We start from the raw sequence: 23,916 nt of genomic DNA on the forward strand, positions 1-23,916 counted from the left end.
TTTTAGGGGCAATACCACCCCGCAAGCAGGACAGTGATTTATGATCTAACTTGAGAAACTCAAGATGCTCGCAGAGTCACACCCAGGGATATGGAGGAAGGGTTTTTCGGACAAAACGTTCCCAGCACAGAAATTGTGATAAAGCACCAATTAGTGACTACAGCAATGAAGTGGGAGTGTTTAACCTTTCAGGCGTGCCAGCAATGTGCTCCTTAATTTGCAAATAGGGTACAAAGTGTTAGCAAGTGAAGAATAGTGATCATTCATCACTCAATTTGACATATCTCCTTTGCGGCAGAGGCGAGGCAAGGGAGCCTCTCTGCTCCGTTTATTCTGGCTTTCGTCTGCCTTCTCTGAGAATGGACCAGATGCTCTAATGAGGGGTACCAGACACTGAAAATATCTGGAGATCAGGCGAAAACATGCTGACAGCTTTCCCCTCGAGAAGCCTGCCTTCCCTCCACGCTCTTCAGGGCACTCCATATGCATTAGCCAGCAGCAAGGCTTATTATCTCTTTTTGCAAATGGGAGAAAAGTGATGCAGGGGGGCTAAAGAGGCTCGCTGGAGGCTACAGGGGAAGCCAAATAAATGTTCAGCTCAAAATAGAAAGCGAGAGCTCTGGGAAAATCAGACAGCCTGAGAGCGTCCTTTCATCTCTGGACCCTTCTGTGTCTTTGTAGACGATAAGCCTTCCCTTGAAGGAGTCCCCCCTACCCCCACCCCCAAGGACAGCTGGCAGCTCTCCTCCAGGATGTTGTAAAAAGGTGACATTTAACAGTGGAAATTGAAACTCTAATTGACTCCTCCTAAAGCTGAAAAACAAGTGCCCTGTCTCCTTTCTCTTGGCCTGATGTCTGAAACTGGCCCCTTGGGGTTTTACCTCGAGGGAAGCTGAAGAGGCTGAAGAGAACAGTTCGCTTGAACTGGTCTAGTCGCACCCTAGAGATTTGTTTTTACGGCGCGGTGGAAGACGTGCAGAGGCCATCCAAGCAGACAGAGGTTTCACGTTACTAAACCCTGGGACCGAAGCAGGCCCATAGTCTCTTGTAGAGATAAACAAAGAGCTGGAGGTAAATCTTCCATTTCCAGATCTGAGGGTTTGGGGGTCTGTGATTATTGGATTAGTGTGTTACTTGCTTTGGCTCATGGAATTTTAGCAGAAATGGGAGCAAAATCGTGACATGTACTCATGCAGGAGGTCTTGCCTTCTTGTGTTACAGTCTTCATCATGAGAAGAACATGCCCCAGGGGCCTGCTGGTCAAGCAGAATGAGAGACACATGGGACCTGGAGCTTAGCCCAGCAGAGCCCCGCCTAGATTGGCCAAGCCCTAGCCTCTCTGCAAACATGAAGCAAGAAATAAGTGCTTATTGGAGTTCCCATTGTGGCTCATCGACTAGTATCCATGAAGATGTGGGTTCAATCCCTAACCTGCTCAGTGGGTTAAGGATCCAGCTTTGCCATGAGTTGTGGTGTAGGTCACAGATGAGGCTCAGATCTGGTGTTGCTGTGACTCTGGCATAGGCCCAGAGCTACAGCTCCAGTTCAGCCCCTAGCCTGGGAACTTCCATATGCTGCAGGTGTGGTCCTAAAAAAAAGGCAAAAAAAAAAAAAAAAAAGCTTTTTGTTGTGAGCCTCTGAGTTTTGTGTGGTTTGTTATGCAGCACATTGTTATAGGTGACTGATACAGGGCCATTGAATGGAGAATAGAGATGCTTAGTGTGCCATGGACACAATTTGCCAAAGTGTTCAGTTTGGAATCATCACATAGCAAGCATCTAGCAACTGTGAGAGGAAGAAAATTCAACAGGGTAATTGTATCTCACATATTTTAAAAAAGAATAGCACGAACCACCCTATGTGTTCTGAATGTCTGGTCTGCCTTTGATATCTTCCTTTTAACTAACAGTAATTTTTTTTTTTTTTTTTTTTTTTTGGTCTTTTGCCTTTTCTAGGGCCGCTTCCCGTGGCATATGGAGGTTCCCAGGCTGGAGGTCCAATCAGAGCTGTAGCCACTGGCCTACACCAGAGCCACAGCAATGTGGGATCCGAGCCTGCACCACAGCTCACAGCAACGCCGGATCCCCAGCCCACTGAGCAAGGCCAGAGATGGAACCCGAAACCTCATGGTTCCAAGTCGGATTCGTTAACCACTGCACCATGATGGGAACTCCACTAACAGTAACTTTTATGAATCCTTTTCTAATGGCTTTTTCCCCATCTCCTCTCCTGTCAATAAGTTGATGTCTACGATTTAATACTGGGCTAAAGCCTAAACCCTCATATATTTACCACCTGGGTTCTACAATTAACATTTTGCTGTATTTGTTTTGTTATAAATCCATCCATCCTGTCTATCCATCCTTCTATCCAGCCAGCCAGCCATTTTATTTTTTAATGCATTTTGAAACAAGTTCCAGATATCGTTATACTTTATACTGTAGAGAACTTTTTAAATTAAAATATAGCTGATTTACATCCATGGAGAATTTTGATAAATGTATATATCCATTGCCTCCGAAAGTTTCTTTTTTTTTTTTTTTTTTTCTTTTGGATGTACCCATGGCATATGGAAGTTCCTTGGCCAGGTCTCAAATCTGAGCTGCAACTGTGACCTAGGCCACACCTGAGGCAATGCTGGATCCTTAACCCACTGTGCCACAGTGGGAACTCCCACCATCATCCCTGAAAGTTTCTTCATACCCCTTCCCAGTTATAATCTTATTCCCACACTTCAGGGTAATGATTGTTTTGATTGTTTTTCCATTATAGATTAGTTTTGCCAGTTTTAGAACTTTGTATAAATGGAATTATACACTATTTAGTTTTTTGTCTTTTTTTTTTTTTTTTCAGGGCCACATCTGTGGCATATGGAAGTTTCCAGGCTAGGGGTCGAATCAGAGCTACAGCTGCTAGCCTACACCACAGCCACAGCAAAGCCAGATCTGAGCTACATCTGCAACCTACACCACAGCACACAGCAATGATGGGTCCTTAACTCACTGAGTGGGGCAGGGACTGAAGCTACAACCTAATGAATACTAGTTGGGATCCTTACCACTGAGGAACTCCTTCACCATTTAGATTTTGGGGGGGGGCATTTTCGATATTCATTTGTGTCATGTCTATCAGTAAGGGCCCTCATTTTATTTTATTTTTAAATTTTTTTTCTTTTTTAAATTACTCAATAAATTTATTACATTTATAGTTGTACAATGATCATCACAAACAAATTTTATAGCATTTCCATCCCACAACCCCAGCGCATCCCCCCCACCCCCCAAACTGTCTCCTTTGGAAACCATACAAAGTCTGTGAGTCTGTAGCTGTCCTGCAAAGAAGTTCATTCTGTCCTTTTTTCAGATTCCACATGTCAGTGAAAGCATTTGATGTTGGTGTCTCATTGTATGACTGACTTCACTTAGCATGATAATTTCTAGGTCCATCCATGTTGCTAAAAATGCCAGTATTTCGTTCCTTTTAATGGCTGAGTAATATTCCATTGTGTATATGTACCACATCTTCTTGATCCACTCCTCTGTCGATGGACATTTAGGTTGTTTCCATGTCTTGGCTATTGCAAATAGTGCTACAGTGAACATCGGAGTACATGTGTCTTTGCAAGTCATGGTTTTCTCTGTCTTTTTGTCTTTCTAGGGCCGCACCCTTGGCATATGGAGGTTCCCAGGCTAGGGGTCTAATTGGAGCTATAGCTGCCGGCCTACACCAGAGCCACAGCAACGTGGGATCCAAGCCGCATCTGTGACCTACACCACAGCTCACGGCAACGCCAGATCCTTAACCCACTGAGCAAGGCCAGGGATTGAACCTGTGACTTTATGGTTCCTAGATGGATTTGTTAACCACTGAGCCATGATGGGAACTCCTAATTTTTAATTTTTGACCACCCTGCAGCATATGGAGTTCCCTGGCCAGCGATCAGATCTGGAGCCACAGTCACAACCTATGCCACATCTGTGACAACACCAAATCCTTAACCCACTATGCCAGGAGGGGATCAAACCTGCATCACAGCATTCCAGAGACACTGCTTATCCCATTGAGCCACAGCAGGATCTCCAGGGCCCTCATTTTAAAGTGAGTAATTAAGAGAAGATATTTTCAAACTCCCTTTACCTTCAAAATTTGAGCTTCTGTGATGTCTATATGGTTACAGTAACCACTGTTTAAATAATAAACTTGTACCAAACATCCTTCTGAAACAGGTATCTCTCCTCCTTGTCTGTTAGAGACTTGTTCTTTGGTTTCCACTCTCACCCCACTCTTGTTTTAGGGTTGGTAAAGCTTTCAGAACTGTGGAGGGAATTTATCAAGATTTGTCCCATAGGCACAGTGCTTTTGATTTACTGAGTTCAGTAAGATGTAGGGGCCAATCCAGCTCTTAGGATTAATTGCATCTGACTTTTCTCTAGGGGGTCGTCTGCAGTTTATCCTTCACAGGCCTCACAAGAATGTGTTAAAACTGGGCATTAGTGGGAATAATGTTTCCATCAGCATCTTTCGACATGGTAAGCTGCCCTTACTTTGCTCTGCTCTGGTTGGGTGACCAGAATCCATAGCAGTGAGTAGGAAAAAAAAAAAAAAAAAAGAAAGCAAATAAAGCGGCATTTTCTCCATAATAGCTAAATGCCAGTACTCAGGCTATTTGACCGCTTTATCACTTAAACTTAACTTGATGTTCTGACCACACCTGTTCTAAAAAATCAAAGCCACACTGGATGTGGCTCCTGGCTTCGCGCCCGTGGTGGGCCGCGTGGCGGGGGTGGGGTTAGTGAAGCTGAAACTACATTTCCCAGAATTCCTCTCCCCACAGACATCCGGTTAGCGGGGCGTGGACCTCCCGTGAGCCTTGGAAGGTCGAAGTGACGCGACAGGGGAGCCCAGATACAGTTCAGCTTGAGGGAGCGTCCCTGGTTGCATGGTTTGGCAGGTGTGCGAGGCCGTGGGACCCCTGCCCGCTTCCCTGACTTTTGGGCCGGTTGCCTCTCTGCTGCCCACAAGTCCAGCCCGCACAGAAGCTGTGTGACCGGCACACTCCCACACGCGTGGAAAGCCACGTCCCCTCACCAGTCCCTATTCTGTGTCCCTCTTAGGGCTGCTGCCTCTGGATTGAATCCTGTATCCTGAGTGGATACACCCACCTCAGAGGGGCTCCCGTGCACCATGGGTTCTCCTCCTTTGCCCTCCTCACACCAGAATTTGGACCCTCCTACAGGCAGCCAGGAGATTAGGGAAAGCTGGCTGAGGCCCATCTCAAAGGTGACTTGGTGAACCTGTTGACTGAAAAAAATGCACAGCCCGTAAGTTGAGAATTATGTTTTATTTGCAGGACAAAACTGAGGACGTAAGCCCGGAAGACATCCTCTCAGATAACTGGGTCTGCCCTGATGAGGTAAGGGATAGTGAGGATATATAGGAGTTTTGCAATAAAAACCAGGTGGTGGAACTCAAGAGATTGCTGTTAATTAAGGAAAACCAGACATCTGCAGTTAAAATAATAAATTCAGTGCTTTTCTGTGTATGGGAAGATGCAAGGGTCTGGGCTCACTGAAATCATTCCTTTGATATGCATCTTAACTATCTAGGGCCAGTATCCTCCTCTTTCCCATGCAGAGGCCGCTCGGGGCTCACCGCTGGGGATGGCTGCAGTGGCTCAGGGCTTGCTGGTCACAACATCTCTGTTTACTGATACAGCAGAAAGTGTTTTTCATCCACAAACCTAATCTATTCCTGGTAAGGGTAATGGCCACAGTCCTAGTCAGTGAAAAGCAAGTGAAGGACTTGGGGAGAATAGGCTCTTTGGGTAAAGAGATAAGTATGGGAGACACCAGCTCTTTATGTTGCTGTTTACTGAATGTTGCTCCAAAGTGCTGCCGCCCCAAGGGTCAGTTGCCTTAGAGGAAAGGGCATCCGGATGATGGAAGGAGGGCCCTTGGGTCCTTGAAAACTGCTCAAGGAACCAGCCTGGGAGCAGCCAACTCCTCCCGTTTGCCTGGGACTTGCCACTTTAGCACTGAAGGTCCTGTGTCCTGGGAAACCCATCAGTCCTGAGTGTGAGGATGGTTCGTCCTTCTAGCCTTGCTTCAGGACTTCTTTAAGCCGTTTGAGTTGTGCTTTTTAATTTAATTTAATTTTATTTTATTTATCTTTTCCACTGTACAGCATGAGGACCAAGTTACACGAGTTGTGCTGTTTTTGGTGCTCATAGCTGAAAGCTTTCTGAATGGTACAGGGTAGTAAAAGAATGTGTTTTTTGTTTCTGACAGCAGTCATAAAAGAGGTATTTTGAAAGATGTTTGAGTATTGTCAGCATCATTGAAAAAGGGCTTTGCTTTTCTTAGAAACTTTATCTGTGTTTTTGTTTGTTCAAAACCAGTCTCATTAATTTACGGGCAGACATAACTTAGACATTTTATCTCATTAAAAGAAAGTTACCACTTGGGCATACATATGACATGTGGAACGATAAGGATAACTGTTCTTTTTAAAGCATTCGCCTGTCTTCAGCTTTATCTTAAAATAGGAGGGCTCTTACTTTGCCCTGTGATGCCTTTGTGAATGGAGGGAAGGGGTGATCTCTGGTCTGCGTATTTAAGAGTCTAAAGTAAGTTGCTGGGGCTTTAAAAATATATTCGTACTTGAGTTTGGTGTAGTTCAGTGTTTTATTTCCAGAAGGAAAGACTCCCAGGGCTTGGCACTGACTTCCTGTGGGTGTAGTTGGTTAATTGCATTATTGATCTTTGCCCTTTCCTGTGTCTACACTTGTTTTTAGCATGGGCTGCTATAGTAAAAATACCACGGACTGGATAGCTAATGAGCAACAGATTTTTATTTCTCACAGATCAGATCAGGGTGCCAACCTCTTTTGAGAGCCCTATTCCAGGTTGCAAGCTGTCGTCTTCTCATTGTATCCTCACATTAGAGAGCAGAGAGGGGGAAGCAAGTTCTCCTGTGATTCTTATTAGGGCACTAATCACATTCACGAGGGCTCCACCCTCAAGACCTCATCCAATCCTAATTATCTCCCAAAGGCCCTACTTCCTAATACCATCACTGGGGGGTTAGGGTTTCAGCATGTGCTTCTGCAGGTTATACAAACATTCAACCTATACTATTCTGCCCTTGCCCTCCCCCAATTCATGTTCCTTTTGCATGTCAAATACATTCATCCCATCCCCCAGTGCCTCCAAATCTTAACTTGCTCCAGCATCAGCTCTAAAGTTCGAAGTCTCATCTAAATACCATCTAAATCAGCTATGAGTGAGACTCAAGATATGATGCATCCTGAGGCAGAATTCCTCTCCAGCTGCAAACCTGTCAAGCCAAACAAGTTATGTGTTTCCAAATTACAACAATGGGACAGGCACAGGATAGACACTTTCATTGCAAAGGCTAGAAATAGTGGCAAGAAAGAAGGGCAGGATGGGTCTCAAGCAAATCCCAAGCCTAGCAAGTATGAGATCTTAAGGCTTGAGCACAATGCTTCCTTTTGTGCCACGCCCTGCCCTTTAGGTTGACTGGGTGACAGTCCCACCTTCCACTGGGGTAGAGGGACTGTCCCCATAGCTCTGACCCCCAAGGCTCTGCTAGATGACCCCACTCCCACTGATCTGGGCAGATGCCACATGGTCTGTTGAAAGCAAGGCAGTCACTCCCCTTTTGAAACTCAGGAGGCAGCCTTGGTCTCTGAATTGTCTTTAGGAGCATTCTTTCCTTGCTTTGAAGAATGGGGCACTTTCTGGAAGTTCCCCTGTGGCACAGCAGGTTAAGTATCCAGCATTGCCACAGCTGTGGCGCAGGTTCCATCCCTGGCAGGGGAACTTCCACAAGCCACGTGTGTGGCTTAAAAAAATAAAGGGGGGGGGTAACTTTCCTAGCCAAATTTTTACTTTCTGCCTCCTTTTAGCTTAACAGTTTTGTCTTGAAGTCACTTCTGCCTTCTCCCATTTTCTCGTGACAGCCAGTCAGGAGGAGCCAAGTCTCACCTTCCTCACTGTGCATAGAAAGCACTTCAGCTAAATACCAATTTCGTTATTGGCAAGTTCTGCCATCCACAAAGCTCTAGGACATGACCACAGTTCAGCCAAGTCCTTTGCCACTTTAGAACAGGGATTGCCCTCCCTCTGCTTTCCAGTAACATATTCCTCATCGGAGACCTCATCAGAATGACCTTTACCGCCCATATTTCCACTAATGCTCTGTTTGTGACTACTTAGATATTCTTACAGAAAGTTGAAGCTGTCTCTACAGCTCTCCTTTCTTTCCAAACCCTTTGCCAGAATTGCCTTTAAGGGTCTGTACACGACAATGTAGGCTTTCCCTAGCATGCATCCCAGAACATTTCCAGCCTCTATCCATTACCCAGTTCCAAAGCTGCTTCCTATTTTTAGGTGTGAATATAGCAGCATACTCACATCTCAGTACAAGTTTTCTGCCTTAGCTCAGGCTGCTGTAACAAAAATCCCATGGACTGAGTGGCTTATAAACAACAGGAATTGATTTCTTGCATTTCTGGAGGCGGAAAGTCTCAGATTGAGGTGCCAACATGGTCAGGTTCAGGTGAGGGCCCTCTTTAGGGTGGCAGACTGCTGACTTCCTGTTGTATCCTCACACAGAGAGCAGAGAGGGCCACAGTCTATCTTGTGATCTTATAAGGGCCCTAATCCCATTCATGAGGGCTCTACGCTCAGGACTCAGGAACTCATGTAATGCTAATTACTTCCCAAAGGCCCCATGCCTGGCAGGGGGGGCTTAGAGTTTCACTATGTGACTTTTGGGAGGCCACAAACATTCAGTCCATAACAACACCCTTTGCCATGTAGCCTGCTAGTGTTCTCCCACTGTGACCCTGGGATTGCCCCTGTGATGCTCTCTGGCCAGTAGGTATGAGCAGAGGCTGGAAAAGCACTCACGTGTTGGGATTCTTTGCTCATGCTCTGCCTTCCGCATGGCAGTGGGACGAGGTTAGCCTGTGGGAAGGCACCCTTGCTGACATTCAGACAACCTCCGGACATGCAGGTAGACCAGAGACCAGAAGAATCACCTGCTGAACCCATCCTAAATTGCTGGTCCATTAACTCATGAGCTAAGTAAATGCTTATTGTTATAAGCCAGTGAGTTTGGGGGTGGTTTGTCATGCAGCATTATTGCAGCAATTGATAACTAAGATAACTTTTTTTTTCTTTTTTTTTTTTTTCTGTCTTTTTGCCATTTCTTGGGCCGCTCCAGCGGCATATGGAGGTTCCCAGGCTAGGGGTCGAATCGGAGCTGTAGCCGCCGGCCTACCCCAGAGCCACAGCAACGCAAGATCCAAGCCGCGTCTGCAACCTACACCACAGCTCATGGCAATGCCGGATCCTTAACCCACTGAGCAAGGGCAGGGACCAAACCCGCAACCTCATGGTTCCTAGTCGGATTTGTTAACCACTGCGCCACGACGGGAACTCCCAATAACTAAGATAACTTTTATCCATGGGGGACAGTTGGATGGGATGTAGGAATGGGTTACATATGTTGGCTTTATGGGCAGTCATACCTTATACAGTTTTACCCAGTAATCACCCATTTGGGCATGTATATGTCCTATTAAAAGATAAATGTACTTGTACCATTTTAAGTATATATGTGTGTCTTTAGGCCCTTAGCTTTGTGCAAAAATGGAGTGCCTTCACCTGGACCAGATCCCACCAATGGGGAGCTGGTTCTCTGTCCTACATGTGTAATAGTCTCAAGTGAGTTATTGGGGATTTGGGAATGGATTTTTATACAAGTTTGGTGTAATTCGGTGGTTAAAGATGGGGCACCCTCTAGATACCCGTGTAACTTCCTTACAACGGTTAGGATGATGTTGGGGTTGTTTCCCAGGATGGGGAATCATATATGGCTATCTAAATTTAAATAGATTATAGCTAAATAGGGAGTTCCCACCGGGGTGCAGCAGAAACAAATCTGACTAGGAACCATGAGGTTGTGGGTTCGATCCCTGGCCTCACTCAGTGGGTTGAGGACCTGGCGTTGCCGTAAGCTATGGTTTCAGTAGCAGATGCGGCTCGGATCCTGTGTTGCTGTGGCTGCGGCAGAGGCCGGTGGCTACAGCTCCGATTCGACCCCTAGCCTGGGAACCTCCATGTGCCGCAGGTGGGGCCCTAAAAAGACAAAATAAATAAATAAATAAATAAATAAAAAGTAGATTATAGCTAAATAAAACGAATTCCGCTCCTCAGTCATATGACGGCTATTGACTAGCCGTATGTCAAATGCTCAATAGCCACAGATCGCTGGTGGCTGCCGCTTTGGACAGCCCAGACACAGAACACATTCATTATCTCTGAAAATCCTGTTGGGCCGTGCTGGTCTCAGTGTTTGTGTTCAAATTTCTTATTTACAGAGAAGTAAAATTTCTTTTCACTCTGAACTTCTAGTTTCTGCTGACTACTTGGTTCCGACAGCCTCTCACTCTCTCCCCTCTGGGAAGAATGAGTTACCGTTGTTTAGGTTACCTCATAAAACTCAAGCTATCCTGCTTCGACACTTACGATGTTAAATATTCTCTTTGTTACAGGTCCCAAAGCTAAGCATTAAAGTTGGAGTCTGTATTTATTTATGTTTACTGACAGAGGGGGCGCCCATTCTGCCAGGCAGAGTGAGGCTTGGGAGGGACACAGGGCAGTGGACAGACCCCTAGTTTGAGTTGTACAAAGCCCAACACGTCATGCGGGGGAAAATGAAGAAAATGCAACACAAAAAGAGAATATTGGGGGGCAAAATCATGCTCCATGGAAGTCTCCCCTGAACCTGCCCTCACCCCCACCCACCCCACTGTGAACTAGAGGCCAAGGCCTGTCTCCACTCTCTGGTCCCCTGAAGGACAGATTTTTCTACAAACACTTTCTCCCCAAATCACTCCTGGCCTCTCTTCACCCCTTTACTCACTGGGATTAGGTGACTTTTTTGGGTGGTGAATCTCGGAAGTATAAACTAAACTCTTCCATGTCCAGAACTTTCACTGGGTGGGTCCCCCACTACCAGCTACATGTGCAGAGGCCTCCCAGGAAGGTGGCCAGGAGGCAGGTGGGTTTCTCTCTGCCTTGCATTGTGGGGTTTAATTGGCAGGACAATGGGGGCATCATATTAAGTCCTTCAGTTTTGCTTCTGTCAGTGACACAGGCAAATTTTTGGTCCCCACCTGCCATTCATTCTTTGTCTTATTTCTCAATTTCCTTAGAATTCAGATAGGGAAGAGAAATGCAGCTTACTGGATGTCCCCACAGGCCCCACAGTATGGGTAAAGTGTTTTCTGGGGCTGCCCTGTGCTTGATTTGGCCCGTATTTGTGCATCTGTCCCCAGTGTAGCATGTGTCTGACCCCCAGAGCTGGAAGTGTATCCAGCTGGATGCTTGTGTGGATTCTCCTGCATAGTGGATGGTATGGTGAGGTGGTGGTGGTAGTGGTCGTGGTGGCGGTGATGATGGTGATGTTGTTACTAGTGGTGGTGGTGGTGGTGATAGTAGAGGTAGTGCTGCTGGTAGTGTTGGTGGTGATGGTCATGGTGGTGGTGGCTTGATAGAGGCTGACGGAGTTTTAAACTGAAGTTTGAAGGAAAGACAGAGTTTGGGCAGAAATGGAGGACAGGATACAGAAACTTAGAGGTGGGAAGCTCAAGGAATGATCAGGAGGGAGTGTGAGACCAGCTGTCTGCAGGACTCCTGTAGGGACATGATGAGAGAAATGTCTAGAGAGGCAGATCATCAACTGGTGATACTTCTCTTTGCCTCAGAATCATTCAGCATATTTGCCCATCTTTTTTTTTTCATGCTTTTTTAATTTTTAAAATGAAAGTACAGTTGATTTACAGCACAACCATACAGAAAAATGATTCAGTTTTATATATACATATATAATTATTTCAGATTCTTTTCCATAATACATTATTATAAGGTATTGAGAGTTCCCGCTGTGGTGTGGTGGGTTGATGATCTGGCTTGTCTCTGTGGAGACACCAGTTTGACCCCTGGCCCAGTGCAGTGGGTTAAGAATCTGATGTTGCTGCAGCCCTGGCATAGGCTGAGACTTTGGCTTGGATTTAATCCCCAACCCAGGAACTTCCATATGCTGTGGGTGCAGCTGAAAAAGAAAACAAAAACAAGATATTGAATATAGTTCCCTGTGCTATACAGTAAATACTTGTTTATTTTATATATATAGTAGTATCTGTTAACCCCATACTGCTAATTTATCCCTCTCCACCTTTCCCCTTGGATAACCATTAGTTTGTTTTCTATGTCCGAGAGTCCATTTCTGTTTTGTAAATAAATTCATTTGTATTATTTTTTAGATTCCACATATAAGTGATATCATATAATATTTGTCTTTGACAAATCACTCAGCATGATTCTCTCTAGGTCCATTCATGTTGCTGCAGATGGCATTGTCTCATTATTTTTTTTATGGCTGAGTAGTATTCCATTGTGTGCATGTACCACATCTTCTTTATCCATTTATATGTTGATAAACACTTAAGTTTTTTCTGTGTCTTGGCTCTTGTGGCTAGTGTAAATAGTGCTTCTATGAACATAGCGGTTCATGTATCTTTTTGAATTATAATTTTGTCTTGATATATTCCAAGAAGTGGGATTACTGGATCATATGCTAACTATTTTAGTTTTTTAAGGGACCTCCATCCTGTTTTCCATGGTGACTGCACCAACTTACATTCTCACTAGTAGCGTAGGAGGGTTCCCTTCTTTTCTACACCTTCTCCAGCATTTATTATTTGTAGACTTTTTGATCATGGCTATTCTGACTGGTGTGAGGTGGTACCTCATTGTAGTATTGATTTCCATTTCTCTAATAATTAGCAATGTTGAGCATCTTTTCATGTCCCTGGTGGCCATCTTTGTGTCTTCTTTGAAGAAATGTCTATTGAAGTCCTCTATCCATTTTTTGATTGGGTTGTTTTTGGTTTTGTTTTGATGTTTTGATATGGAGTTGTATAAACAGTGTATTTTGGAAATTAACCCCTTGCTGGTTGCATCCTTTGCAACTATTTTTTCTCATTTATAGGTCGTCTTTTCATTTTGTTTATGGGTTCCTTTACTGTGCAAAAGCTTTTAAGTTTGATTAGGTCCCATTTATTTATTTTTGCTTTCAGTTCTTTTGCCTTGGGATACTGATCTAAGAAAATATTGCTATGATTTATGTCAGAGAATATTTTAGGAGTTTTATGGTGTTATGCCTTCTATTTAGGTCTTTAAACCACTTTGAATTTATTTTTGTATTTGGTATGAGGGAACGTTTTAACCTCATTGATTTACATGAGGCTGTCCAGCTTTATCAACACCATTTGCTGAAGAGACTGTCTTTTCTCCAATGTATAGTCTTGCTTTTTTTGCTGAAGATTAATTTACCATAGGTGTGTGGGTTTATTTCTAGGTTCTGTATTCTGTTCCATTGATCTAAATGTTTGCTTTTGTGTTAATCCCACACTTTTTTTTTTTTTTTTTTTTTTTTGTCTTCTTGTCCTTCTAGGGCTGCACCCATGGCAAATGGAGGTTCCAGGCTAGGGGTCCAGTCAGAGCTGTAGCCGCCAGCCTATGCCAGAGCCACATCAATGTGGCAACACTGAAATCTTAATCCACTGAGCAAGGCCAGGAATCGAACCTGTGTCCTCATGGGTGCTAGTCGGGTTCATTAACTGCTGAGCCATAATGGGAACTCCCACACTGTTTTGATTACTGTAGCTTTTGTAGTAATGTTTGAAGTCTGGGAGGGTTATGCCTCCAGCTTTGTCCTTTTTTTCTCAGGATTGTTTTGGCAATTCTGGGTCTTTTGTGTTTCCATATAGGTTTTAGGATTATTTGTTCTAGTTCTGTGAAAAACGTCATGGGTAACTTGATAGAGATTGTATTAAATATGTAGGTTGCCTTGGGTAGTATGGCCATTTTATTTTATTTTTTTGCACTTATTTTATTTTTGTTTTGGTTTTTAGGGCCTCACTTGCGGCATATGGAGGTTCCCAAGCTAGGGGTCCAATCAGAGCTGTAGCTGCCAGCAGTGCCAGATTCAAGCTGCATCTGCGACCTACAGCACAGCTCACTGCCACGCCAGATCCTCAACCCACTGAGCAGGGCAGGGATCAAACCCACAACCTCATGGTTCCTAGTTGGATTCACTTCTGCTGTGCCACGATGGGAACTCTGTAGTATGGCTGTTTTAATAACATCAATTCTTCCAATGCATATTTGCTTATCTTTTTAAGTTGAGGTATAAGTGACATCATATTAATTCCATATACAACAAAATTCAATTTTTATGTATATAGCGAAAAGACCATGACGATAAGTTTCAATAATATCTGTCACCATACATAGTTACAGTTTTTGTGTGTATGTGTGTGATGAATCATCATAGTTTTAATTTGCATGTCCCACTTTAATGATGATGATGAAAAGAAATACACCTCTCGAGGTGCATATCGGCCATTCATATTGGGATTCTTTTAATCTATTGAAAAGAAAGAAAGTCGTGAAGGGGATATGCGTGGACTGTGGAACTGCATTTCCCTCTGACATGTTGAGGCAGGAGTGGCGGTTCTGTTGGGGACCTTTCTGAACAATTCAGAGAACAGCTGGCCCTGGAGGAAAAGCAGGTATGGTGGCCCTGGGGCTGGGTTCGCCATTGGCTGCTCACAGTGAGCTTACTGGGGAATTGCCTGCCCTTTCATTTTAAACCCTCAGTGCTCCAATTGTCCAGACCTGTGGCCTCAGGTAAAGACTTGGTTTTGGAGCCCATTGGGTTTTGTTTAACTGCTTCATGTTAATAATACAAGCTCATCCATCATGTACCAGAGAAAATGTCCTTTGTATTTTCTGAATTCCTCCCAGAAAGAGCAGAGCTACCAGCACCTCCATTACTGTAGCTTCACTTACATAAAAGAGCAGTGTGGTTAGGAAAGGACACAGGCACCAACCCGATGGAGGTCCTAATGGCCCAATCTGGGACAATCTGAGGAAGAAAATAAATAGTCATCATAATAGATTTTGACCCACAGAATAAAATAAATATCCACAAGTCCATACTGAGATAAATCCATGATTGAACAAATAAAGAAATGGGAGAGAAGGGAAAGCTCATTATTACAGCAGAATTCCAGTTATTAAATCTAAAAGGAGTACTGGGCAAAGAAAATGACCATTTAGCACACATCACACTGATGGGCCATGAATGGATGCAGAAAGGAGTGGGCTGAAGTATGATACAAAACAGGATAGTTGCAGTCTCAAAGTCTTTATCTTCCCACAATATACTTACTCATTACAGAGAGAAGCAGTTCCTGTAGGGGAGAGACCCTGTGGACACTACCTTAACCAAGTGATTAAGGCCACCATCATAGTTTTAATTTGCATAACACTGGCACAAAATACCTGCTGATGTGGTGCATCGAGAAGGCAGGAGAATACTTCTGTGGTATTCCTGCCAAAACCCCTCAACCTGAAATCATCAGGCAGACTGAAAGGGGGTTCTGGGGTCCTACCTCTGTTCAAATCTGGCTGCCCTACTGACTAGCTCTGTGACTTTGGAAAGTCACTTCATTCCTCCTTGCCTCAGTTTCCATAGCTGTAAGATGAGGATGAAACATAGTACTCACCTCAGAAGAAGATGAGGAGGGTTAAGTGTGTTAATACATGGACAGTGCCCAGAGCAGTGACTAGAGTCAGACTGAGGGCTGTATTATAATGTGCAGTTGGTATGTGAGACCAGCAGCATCTTATGCTCATCTGTGGGATATTTGCTTCTTTCTTTCTTTCTTTCTTTCCCACTCTCTCTGTGCTTCTGGAAGCTTTCTGGTGCAGGCCCTGGTGCTGATTCCTCCTCCAAACAGCTGTTTTGCTCCAAAAGCATTTCCCACTCCACCACCAGGCAGATAAGGCCCAATCCAGCATCAGGATCTGTGCCTCAAGGATCATCTACTTTTGAAGGAATCAGAATAACTGCTCTCTCAGTTAGGGTTGTTGGAAAGACAGAGCTCATGTCACCAAAGAACCTTCTGGGGCCAGTTCTTACTCCCAACATGGGGTGGGGTCCATACCTTTCTGGGCTTCTGAGACCTTGTGGTTTGGGGGTGTGTGTGGACCTGCCTCACAATGACCCGTCTGAGCCATTATCCCATGTCACATTTTAGCATCTGTTTGGCCAATAAGACTGCAGCACACACACACCAGCCTTATTTCCCACCTGGCCTTGCCTTTGATGTCACAATCTGCCCTTGTGGATATCAGTCTGCCCACGGCTGCTCACAAACCAGTGGGCAAGGTCCAGAGGACCAGCACAGTAGTATGTGGAAGAGAATCGACCACCAGCTCAAGATCAAAGCAGGGGATGGGCCTCAGGCAGGACAGTTCAAGGAGCTGGGTCCAGCTCGGGAACCCACTGTGCCACACCGTCTAGGGCTGTCAGAATTCCAGAGCTTCCCTGTGTTCGAGGACATCAGCCATCACATCAAAGAAATGGGGGCCCAACTGGTAAAGAAAGTCAATGCCGTCTTTCAGCTGGACATCACAAAGGATGGGAAGACCATCCTGCAGTGGACCATTGATCTGAAGAATGGCTCTGGGGACACATATCCAGGACCAGCCAGGCTCCCAGCAGACACTGTCTTCACAATCCCAGAGCCTGTCTTTATGGAGTTGGTTTTGGGCAAAATGAACCCTCAGAAAGCCTTCCTTGCCGGCAAGTTCAAAGTGAGCGGCAAAGTTCTGCTTGGCCAGAAACTGGAGAGAGTTTTCAAAGACTGGGCTAAATAATAAGCCTGCAATAATACCAGGGAAATGATCAGAACTTCTCTCCAATTATAATGTTGAGCGGAAATCACGCTTAAACTGAAGATTAAAACCAAAAGTATTCGATATTTTTACTCAAATTCTTCCTATTCAAGTTTGATTACTTTTCTTGCTGATGTGTAAATTTGGAGTGAGGGTTCTAGAGCAGTAAAGAGTGTTGGAGTGTATCACCCAAAATCTTTGTCTTTTTCTTTTCCTAGATTCCTCTATGCCCTATTATGGTAGGGTGAAAGCCTGAGGTAGAGAAACAGGTGGTTTTGACAGCTGGATTTCAATGCTCCAGTGGTTGAATTCCTGGGATTTTTATTTTGTTTTGTTTTTAGTCTGGTGCTTTGGGAAAGAAATGATAACCATCATTGTGCGGGTCTGCATGCTAATTGGTAGCTTGGTTCTTGGAGGAGACTTTGACCTGGGTTGCAGCATTCCAAGGGAGTGGGCCCCACAGCTGAGTGGATAGAATGAGGTAACAGAGGGGATGCTGTCTTGATTAGTGTGACCTCTGATGGGACTTAACTCCGGGGGGGGGGTGTCGAAGAGCTTGAAAGATGTTCTAGGCTAGACGTTCTAGACCATGCATCAGATTACCTGGAAGGCTGGTGGAAGCCCAGATTGCTGGCCTCCCCTCAGAGTTTCAACTCTGTAGGTCTGGACTGGGGAGGTGGGCATTTGTAACCAGTCCCCAGCAGATGCTGATGGGACACCCCCCCCCCCCCGTGCCACCACCAACACCACAGACCCTCCACGGTGGTCCATGTACGGCTTTCTGGATTGATCATAACTATTCTACTCTAGACCAATAAGATGCTGCCGTTATTCAAAGGATCTTCTGCAGACAGATTATGTAGCCCTCTTGTGGGCCACTTCTGGAGTGTCAGGAGCTTGTGTAGTGAGCATTTTACAAAATCACAGGTCATGCTGGGGGATTTTCCCTCCTGGGCCCATCTCCACACACTGGTAGGACTGGAATGAAGCAAGCTGCAGCCTGATGTGGCCTCCTTGGGGGGAAGGGTATGGGTCATCCGTTCCCAGGTGACTGGTGTGTATCTCATCTTGTAGGTTAAATACACACAGTGTGGATACTCTGTAAGCCATGTGGAAGCTTCATTAAAACGGCCAGGTACAGAGACATGACTTCTAGATAATCCAACTAGTCCATTCTTAGGTGTTTTCCCAAGAGAAAAGCATATGCATCAGTAAATTTGTATGTGAATGTTTGGGGGCAGCTGTATTTGTGATCATTCCAAACTATAAATAAACCAAATAGCCATCAATGGATGGACAAATTGTGCTATGTTGTATCCTGGAAAAGTACTCAGCAATAAAAAGAGATGAATTATTGATGCATGCACAACAACATGACGAATGTCAGACCTGTGCTGAGTGAATGAAGCCAGAGCAAACCAAGTATGTACCATATGATCCTATTTATACAACGTAGTGGAAAGTGCAAACTGTAGTGACAGAAAGATAGTGGTTGCCAGGAGACAGGGATGGGAGTGGGGGGTGGGGTGGGTGGGAGGGTCTTATAACTGGCTACAAGCAAACTTGGGGCTGATGGATACATTCATTGTCTTGGTTATGGTGATAGTTTCACAGGTGTATATGTAGGTCAAACAACAAATTGTGTACTTTACATATATATAGGCAGTTTGTTATGTGTCTGTTCAGTATAAACCTAATAACGCTGTTTTAAAAGCCCTCCCTTCAAAATGAAGTCTTTATAAAGAGGGTTACAAGTCCATTGTCTGCCTCCCACCCTGCCCCCTCCCCCCCACTGACCTGCCGCCTCTGCACAGGGCTTCCTAAGTCCTCTGAGTCAGAGCAAGGCAGAGCGAGGGCTCCTTGCCGACAGGATCTCATTCTCTCAGAGGGAAGCCTGGAGACCATTTGTTGAGCTGATGCTCAGCTCTGTGGTCAGGAGTTGCTGAGGTTTTGGGAGTGGAATGTGGAGCAACCCCTGGTTTCCTGAGTCATTCGGCAGGTGATCAGTGAGGTGTTGCTGCCAGCACCCTCGCCCAGGGCCATGGGGGGGCATCTCAGAGGCCTCAGGCTGATTTCGGATACTGTTTTTGTTTTTTGTATATTACTCAATGAATTTATTACATTTATAGCTGTATAATGATCATCACAACTCAATTTTATAGCATTTCCATCCCAAACCCCCAGAGCATTCCCCCCCCCCCATCCTATCTCCTTTACGGACCATAGGTTTTTCAAAGTCTGTGAGTCAGTATCAGATTTCAGATGTTGTTCACTTTGCCTGGTCCGGACACCTCTGTTCAGGCTGTATGTATGGGTGTCAGGCCCCGGGGTGGGGCGAGGGGGTGGGCAGGGCAGGGGCTGCTCTTAGGGACATGGCTTGCCCAAGCCTGTTCCCTGAGGGATCCTGCTTTTGGTACCCCAAGTTGATCATAGTCTTGGGGATTGGCCCTGAGATGGGTTCCTTAGAGATGTGGAAGGGGGTGGAAGGGGGTATGAGAGGGGGAGGGATTACAGAGGGTCACGCCAGGACTGGCCTCAGACCACAGGGAAGCCCACCCACAGGCTGGCCAGGGACCTGTGACCCATTATGACTTGGGACAGAAACATGACTGGAACCAGTTAGATTCCTTTCTCAGCAGCTTGGACCTGGGGAGCTGAGAGACTGAGCTGCAGGTGAGCGGTGGGAATGGAATCCGAAAGGCTGGGGTGTGGAGGGGCGGGGGAGGGGATGGGCCACAGAAGGAGCTGGAAAGAAGAGCCACCCTCTGAATAAGGAAAGGGAGCTGGTTTGGTCCTGAGGGAGGAGTCCAGCCTTGGGAAACACATAGCAAGCCCTCTGCAACCAAAAGAACAAAAGCATACCATGCTAGGGTGCCGTGTGGAGCAGCTGGAAAGAGGCAGATTTTGGACTCAGAAATGTCATTTTGAGCCAGAGTCCCCAGTTCATGTGCCGGTAATGCAGGTGGTCATTGAACCACTCTGGCCTCAGTGGCCGCATCTGAAAATGGGCCTGTGGTCCTTATGATGTCAGGTTATTGGGGAACAGAGAGCAGGTTCCCCCACATGATCATAGGGGTGGAGGGTCTACCATGCCTGTGAGTCCCTTTCTTTTCTGGGTGAGGGGAGCGGAGCCTCACACTGGGTCTCTATCCCCTCCAGAAAAAGCCCATGCTTGGGGCTTTCACCCTCTGTTCCTGGACCTTCTACCTCTTCTCTTACACTCAGTTGATGCCCTAGAAGGTCACTTCTGGCTCAAGACACATGTTTCTGTGCTGCTTGGTCTGTCCAAGGTTGGCCAGCACAGTGTTCTTAAAGTTTGAACAGGAATATTTTATACAAAAACTGGATTTCTGGCTTCTTGGGAAGAATTGAGTTATTTGGTCATATTAGGCCCTATTCCTGCCAGGCTTGGGGTCATGGCCAGGGTGGGCTCTCCAGAGGGCCCGTGGGAGGGACAAGGGATGTATGGGCCATGGCCACTCCTGGTCTTCCCCTCTTGCTGGGCTCCGTCTGCCCTGGGCCTCGCAGGGCGTGCCTGGCCTGGTGCATCCCAGATGGAGGACGCAGAAGACACTGCCAGGCATTGGGCCTTTTCCCTCGGGGACCACAGGTGTTGTCTGATCTAAGAGAGAGCCCTGGCTGTAGAGCAGGAATCAGCGGATGGAGCTGTAGAACAGCATCTCTGCAGCAGGTGGACGAGGGAGCAGGAGTAAGACAGGCCGGTGGGCTCCAGGCCGGCTAACAGGAATCCTGACTTTCCCCAAAGCCAGGAATACTGCAGTCATTTGAGCAAGACAGGAGATAGAATATCTCTTCTGATGAAGGGTTTTTAAATCACTTTTTTGTTCGAGGCGCAGGAGTCTTTCTCCTGGTGTAATCCCCCTCACCTGCCAATTTAATATGGGTTCAGTGGGTGTTTCTGTGGAAACTTCTGTTATCCTGTCAAGGGGTGGGAGGAGGGAAATCAGCCCCAGGTAATGGCTGTGGAGAGCTGGTCTGCAAGTGGGGGGCTCCTTCCAGGACATCCCTGAGGTGTAGATGCTGGGCATCCTTGAAGATGGCTCCTTGTCACCTATTGGTGGCTTGCTTTACACTCAGGGGATGAGCATCTCTCTGGGGGGTAGTACACAGGAAGTGTTGAGTGTAGGGCCTGTGTGCTGTCAGAACTTAATACAGTAATACAACCTCATATTGAAATGTTACTGTTTCAAAGGTGGAAAAACTTGTTCATTTAGCCAACATCTATGGTGCATCTTCCAAGAGCAGGCTCCGTGCCAAGGGTTGGGATGCAGTGGAAGAAGCTCTCCTTCTTGACCCAAGAAGATGACACCCCACTGGAAGGGGCTCAGTGGGGCCAAAAGCACACCCAGGCCAGGCAGGTGGAAGGAGTGAGGGCAGGGCCTGGGCTTAAAGAGCTTCCCTGGGACGCTGCCTTCCTCTGCCGAGGGGAGGCATGGCTGTGCACTGGGCCTTCAGGGGCCGGAGCAAATGGCTTGTGCCCTGTGGAGGCAGTGCCTGTGCTGGGCTTAGACCAGGTGGAGACTGGGGCCCCACTATCCTGAAGCCTGTTTATCCACTCCTCAAATGGGAACTGGGCAGCCTCAGCTCCCACAGGTGGGTCTGTTCACACAAGATCTGTTCTGGAGAGTCTAACTTAGGGCAGGTTTTGAGTTTTCAGCAGTGAGCTGCCAGATTTCACTTGTTCATTGATTGACTAAAAGATCCATTCATCTAACTAACACCTATAGCTCCTCTATCATGTGTTGGGCACTACTGATATTAAGCTAGTGTATACCATTAGTTATGAGCCCAGGATTCATCCTGATTGGTCAGACTCTGTTCTGATGGGTTTCTCCTTTGCTACATTCATCATTAGCTTTCTAAGAATCATCGAGTTGGGGGACAATGACAAGCAAGCCTAGGGTCCTCTTCTCCCTGAGATTTTATTTTTGGATGAGGTGTATGTGTGGGTGGTGGGGAGACACACAATAAGTGGTAAATAATCAAACATGACTTCAGAAAGTGAGTACTGGAGTTCCCATTGTGACTCAGTGGTTAACGAATCCGACTAGGAACCATGAGGTTGCGGGTTTGATCCTTGCCCTTGCTCAGTGGGTTAACGATCCGGCGTTGCCGTGAGCTGTGGTGTAGTCTGGCAGCTACAGCTCCGACTCGACCCCTAGCCTGGGAACCTCTATATGCCGCAGGAGCAGCCCAAGAAATGGCAAAAAGACAAAAAAAAAAAAAAAAAAAAAAGAGTACTGGAGTTCCTGTCATGGTGCAGTGGAAATAAATTCAAATAGGAACCATGAGGTTGCAGGTTCGATCTCTGGTCTTACTCAGTGGGTTAAGGATCTGGCACTGCCATGAGCTGCAGTGTAGGTCACAGATGTGGTTCGGATCTGGCGTTGCTGTGCCTGTGGCTAGGCTGGCAGCTGTAGCTCTGACTGCACCCCTAGCCTGGGAATCTCCATGTGCTGTGGCTGTGGCCCTAAAAAAGAAAAGAAAGTGAGTACTATGAAAAGAGAAGCAAGTGAGGGGCTGTGGCTGAGGGAAGGTGGGTGACCAGGAGAGGCTTCCTGAGAGGGGCCACCTGAGTTAGACGCTTTGGGAGCAGACTTGGGGCAAAGATTCGAGTGGCAGCAGTTCATATGGGAGGTGGTCTTGGAAACACTGGTCAGAGTGTGGGGATGTGAGACTGAGAAGGAAGGAGACTCAGGGTTTGAACTTGAGCAGGCCACCACTGTGGATGGTCCTGTTTCAGGCCCATGGGATGTTTGGGAAAATGCCAGGGAACGTACCTTGGAGCCATATCACCAGGGAGGGAGCTGAAGGGCTTTTAAACCTGTCCCCAGCCGGGCAGTCTTTGTGGAGGGGGGCTGCTCCTGGGGCAGGTGTGTTGACTCCTATGCAAAGTGGGCTCTGGACACCTGGGGAAGTCCTCAGGTGGCTGAGCTCACCTGGAGGAGACAGCAAGACCCAAAAGGTGGACTATAGCAGGTGCCACCCCAGAATTAGGGGCTCTAATTTGTGGGGGCTGCAGGACACAGGGTAGGGACCTTGGATGCTCAGGCTAGACTGCCTGGGGCTGGGGCCAGACTTCCCAGCTGTGGGACCTCAGGCGCATTTATTTATTTTAAAATACACTTCCTGGAGTTCCCACTGTGGCTCAGCAGGTTACACACCCGACTAGTACCCATGAGGATGTGGGTTCGATCCCTGGCCTTGCTCAGTGGGTTAAGGATCTGGCATTGCTGTGAGCTGTGGTGTAGGTTGCAGACATAGCTTGGATCTGGCATTACTATGGCTGTAGTATAGGCTGGCAGCTGCAGCTCCAATTTGACCCCTAGCCTGGGAACTTCCATATGCCATGGGTACTGCCATAAAAAAGCAAAAAAATTGAAGATAATAAAATAAAATACACTTCCTTGCTGTTCTGCAACATCTGAGCTTAGAGATTCCTGGAAGAGAGGCTCTCAGCTTGTCATGGGTCTAAGCCCAGACTAGCAGGGGAGAGTCTGAAACTAACCACTGGCAGAGGCCGCCATGCTGAAACCTGGAGGAATTATTTTCAGACTTGATTTCTTCGCCAGTGCTCTTTACACCCACTGCTATGGCTCATCTGGAACGATGCTCTTTGTGGCAGGAGGTCCCGTCCTTCCAGGGCTCCACGGAAACTGTGCTGGGCCCTGGAGTCAGTAACAATGACCTCTCTCCCCCAAATGCAGAGATTTCCATTAACAACAACAACAAAAATACATGTGCAGCTCAACAAGCTTTCCCAAATGGAGCAAACCCTCGTAACCAGCTCCTGGCCTGAGAAATAGGACTTGAGAAACTGGCCTGCACCCCAGGAAGCCCCTCTCATGCCCTCTTCCTCTCTCCTCGAGAGTTCCCACCATTCTGACTTCTCACATCAGAGTGTTGCTGGCTTTTGTACTTGATGTGAATGGTTTCTTCCTCCCAGCATCTTCGTCTTCCTTCTGTGTCTGAGACCTGTGCCTACTGTCAAGGGGTGTTACGGTTCATGCACTTACTGCTGAGTGGTGTTCTGTGGCATTTGGTTTGTTTCCAG

General features: G+C 46.4%; 2 protein-coding genes across 3 annotated transcripts in view; both read left to right on the plus strand.

Annotated features, from left to right (window-relative positions):
- The first annotated feature begins 4,872 nt into the window (after positions 1-4,872).
- SLC24A3 (solute carrier family 24 member 3) overlaps positions 4,873-23,916 on the plus strand; it is an 808,408-nt gene continuing 789,364 nt past the window's right edge. For both annotated transcript variants that reach the window (XM_085004595.1, XM_085004596.1), the window contains exons 1-2: positions 4,873-4,951; positions 5,351-5,413. The gene's annotated coding sequence lies outside the window, so the exon portion shown is untranslated. The remainder of the gene's footprint in view (positions 4,952-5,350; positions 5,414-23,916) is intronic.
- Positions 15,676-17,036, plus strand: SCP2D1 (SCP2 sterol binding domain containing 1). Its single transcript, XM_085004601.1, has one exon. The coding sequence runs from the start codon at positions 16,164-16,166 to the stop codon at positions 16,821-16,823; it is 660 nt and encodes a 219-aa protein (XP_084860727.1). The 5' UTR covers positions 15,676-16,163; the 3' UTR covers positions 16,824-17,036.

The sequence above is a fragment of the Sus scrofa genome, chromosome 17 (assembly GCF_054392235.1).
Source record: "Sus scrofa isolate SSC_HxYL_T2T_F1_AM1 chromosome 17, Sscrofa_HxYL_maternal_Yorkshire_Landrace_v2.0, whole genome shotgun sequence".
NCBI classification, from domain to species: domain Eukaryota; kingdom Metazoa; phylum Chordata; class Mammalia; order Artiodactyla; family Suidae; genus Sus; species Sus scrofa.

Coding starts and splice junctions, on each gene's coding strand:
- SCP2D1 (XM_085004601.1), top strand. CDS start 16,164: ATGACCCGTCTGAGCCATTATCCCATGTCACATTTTAGCATCTGTTTG.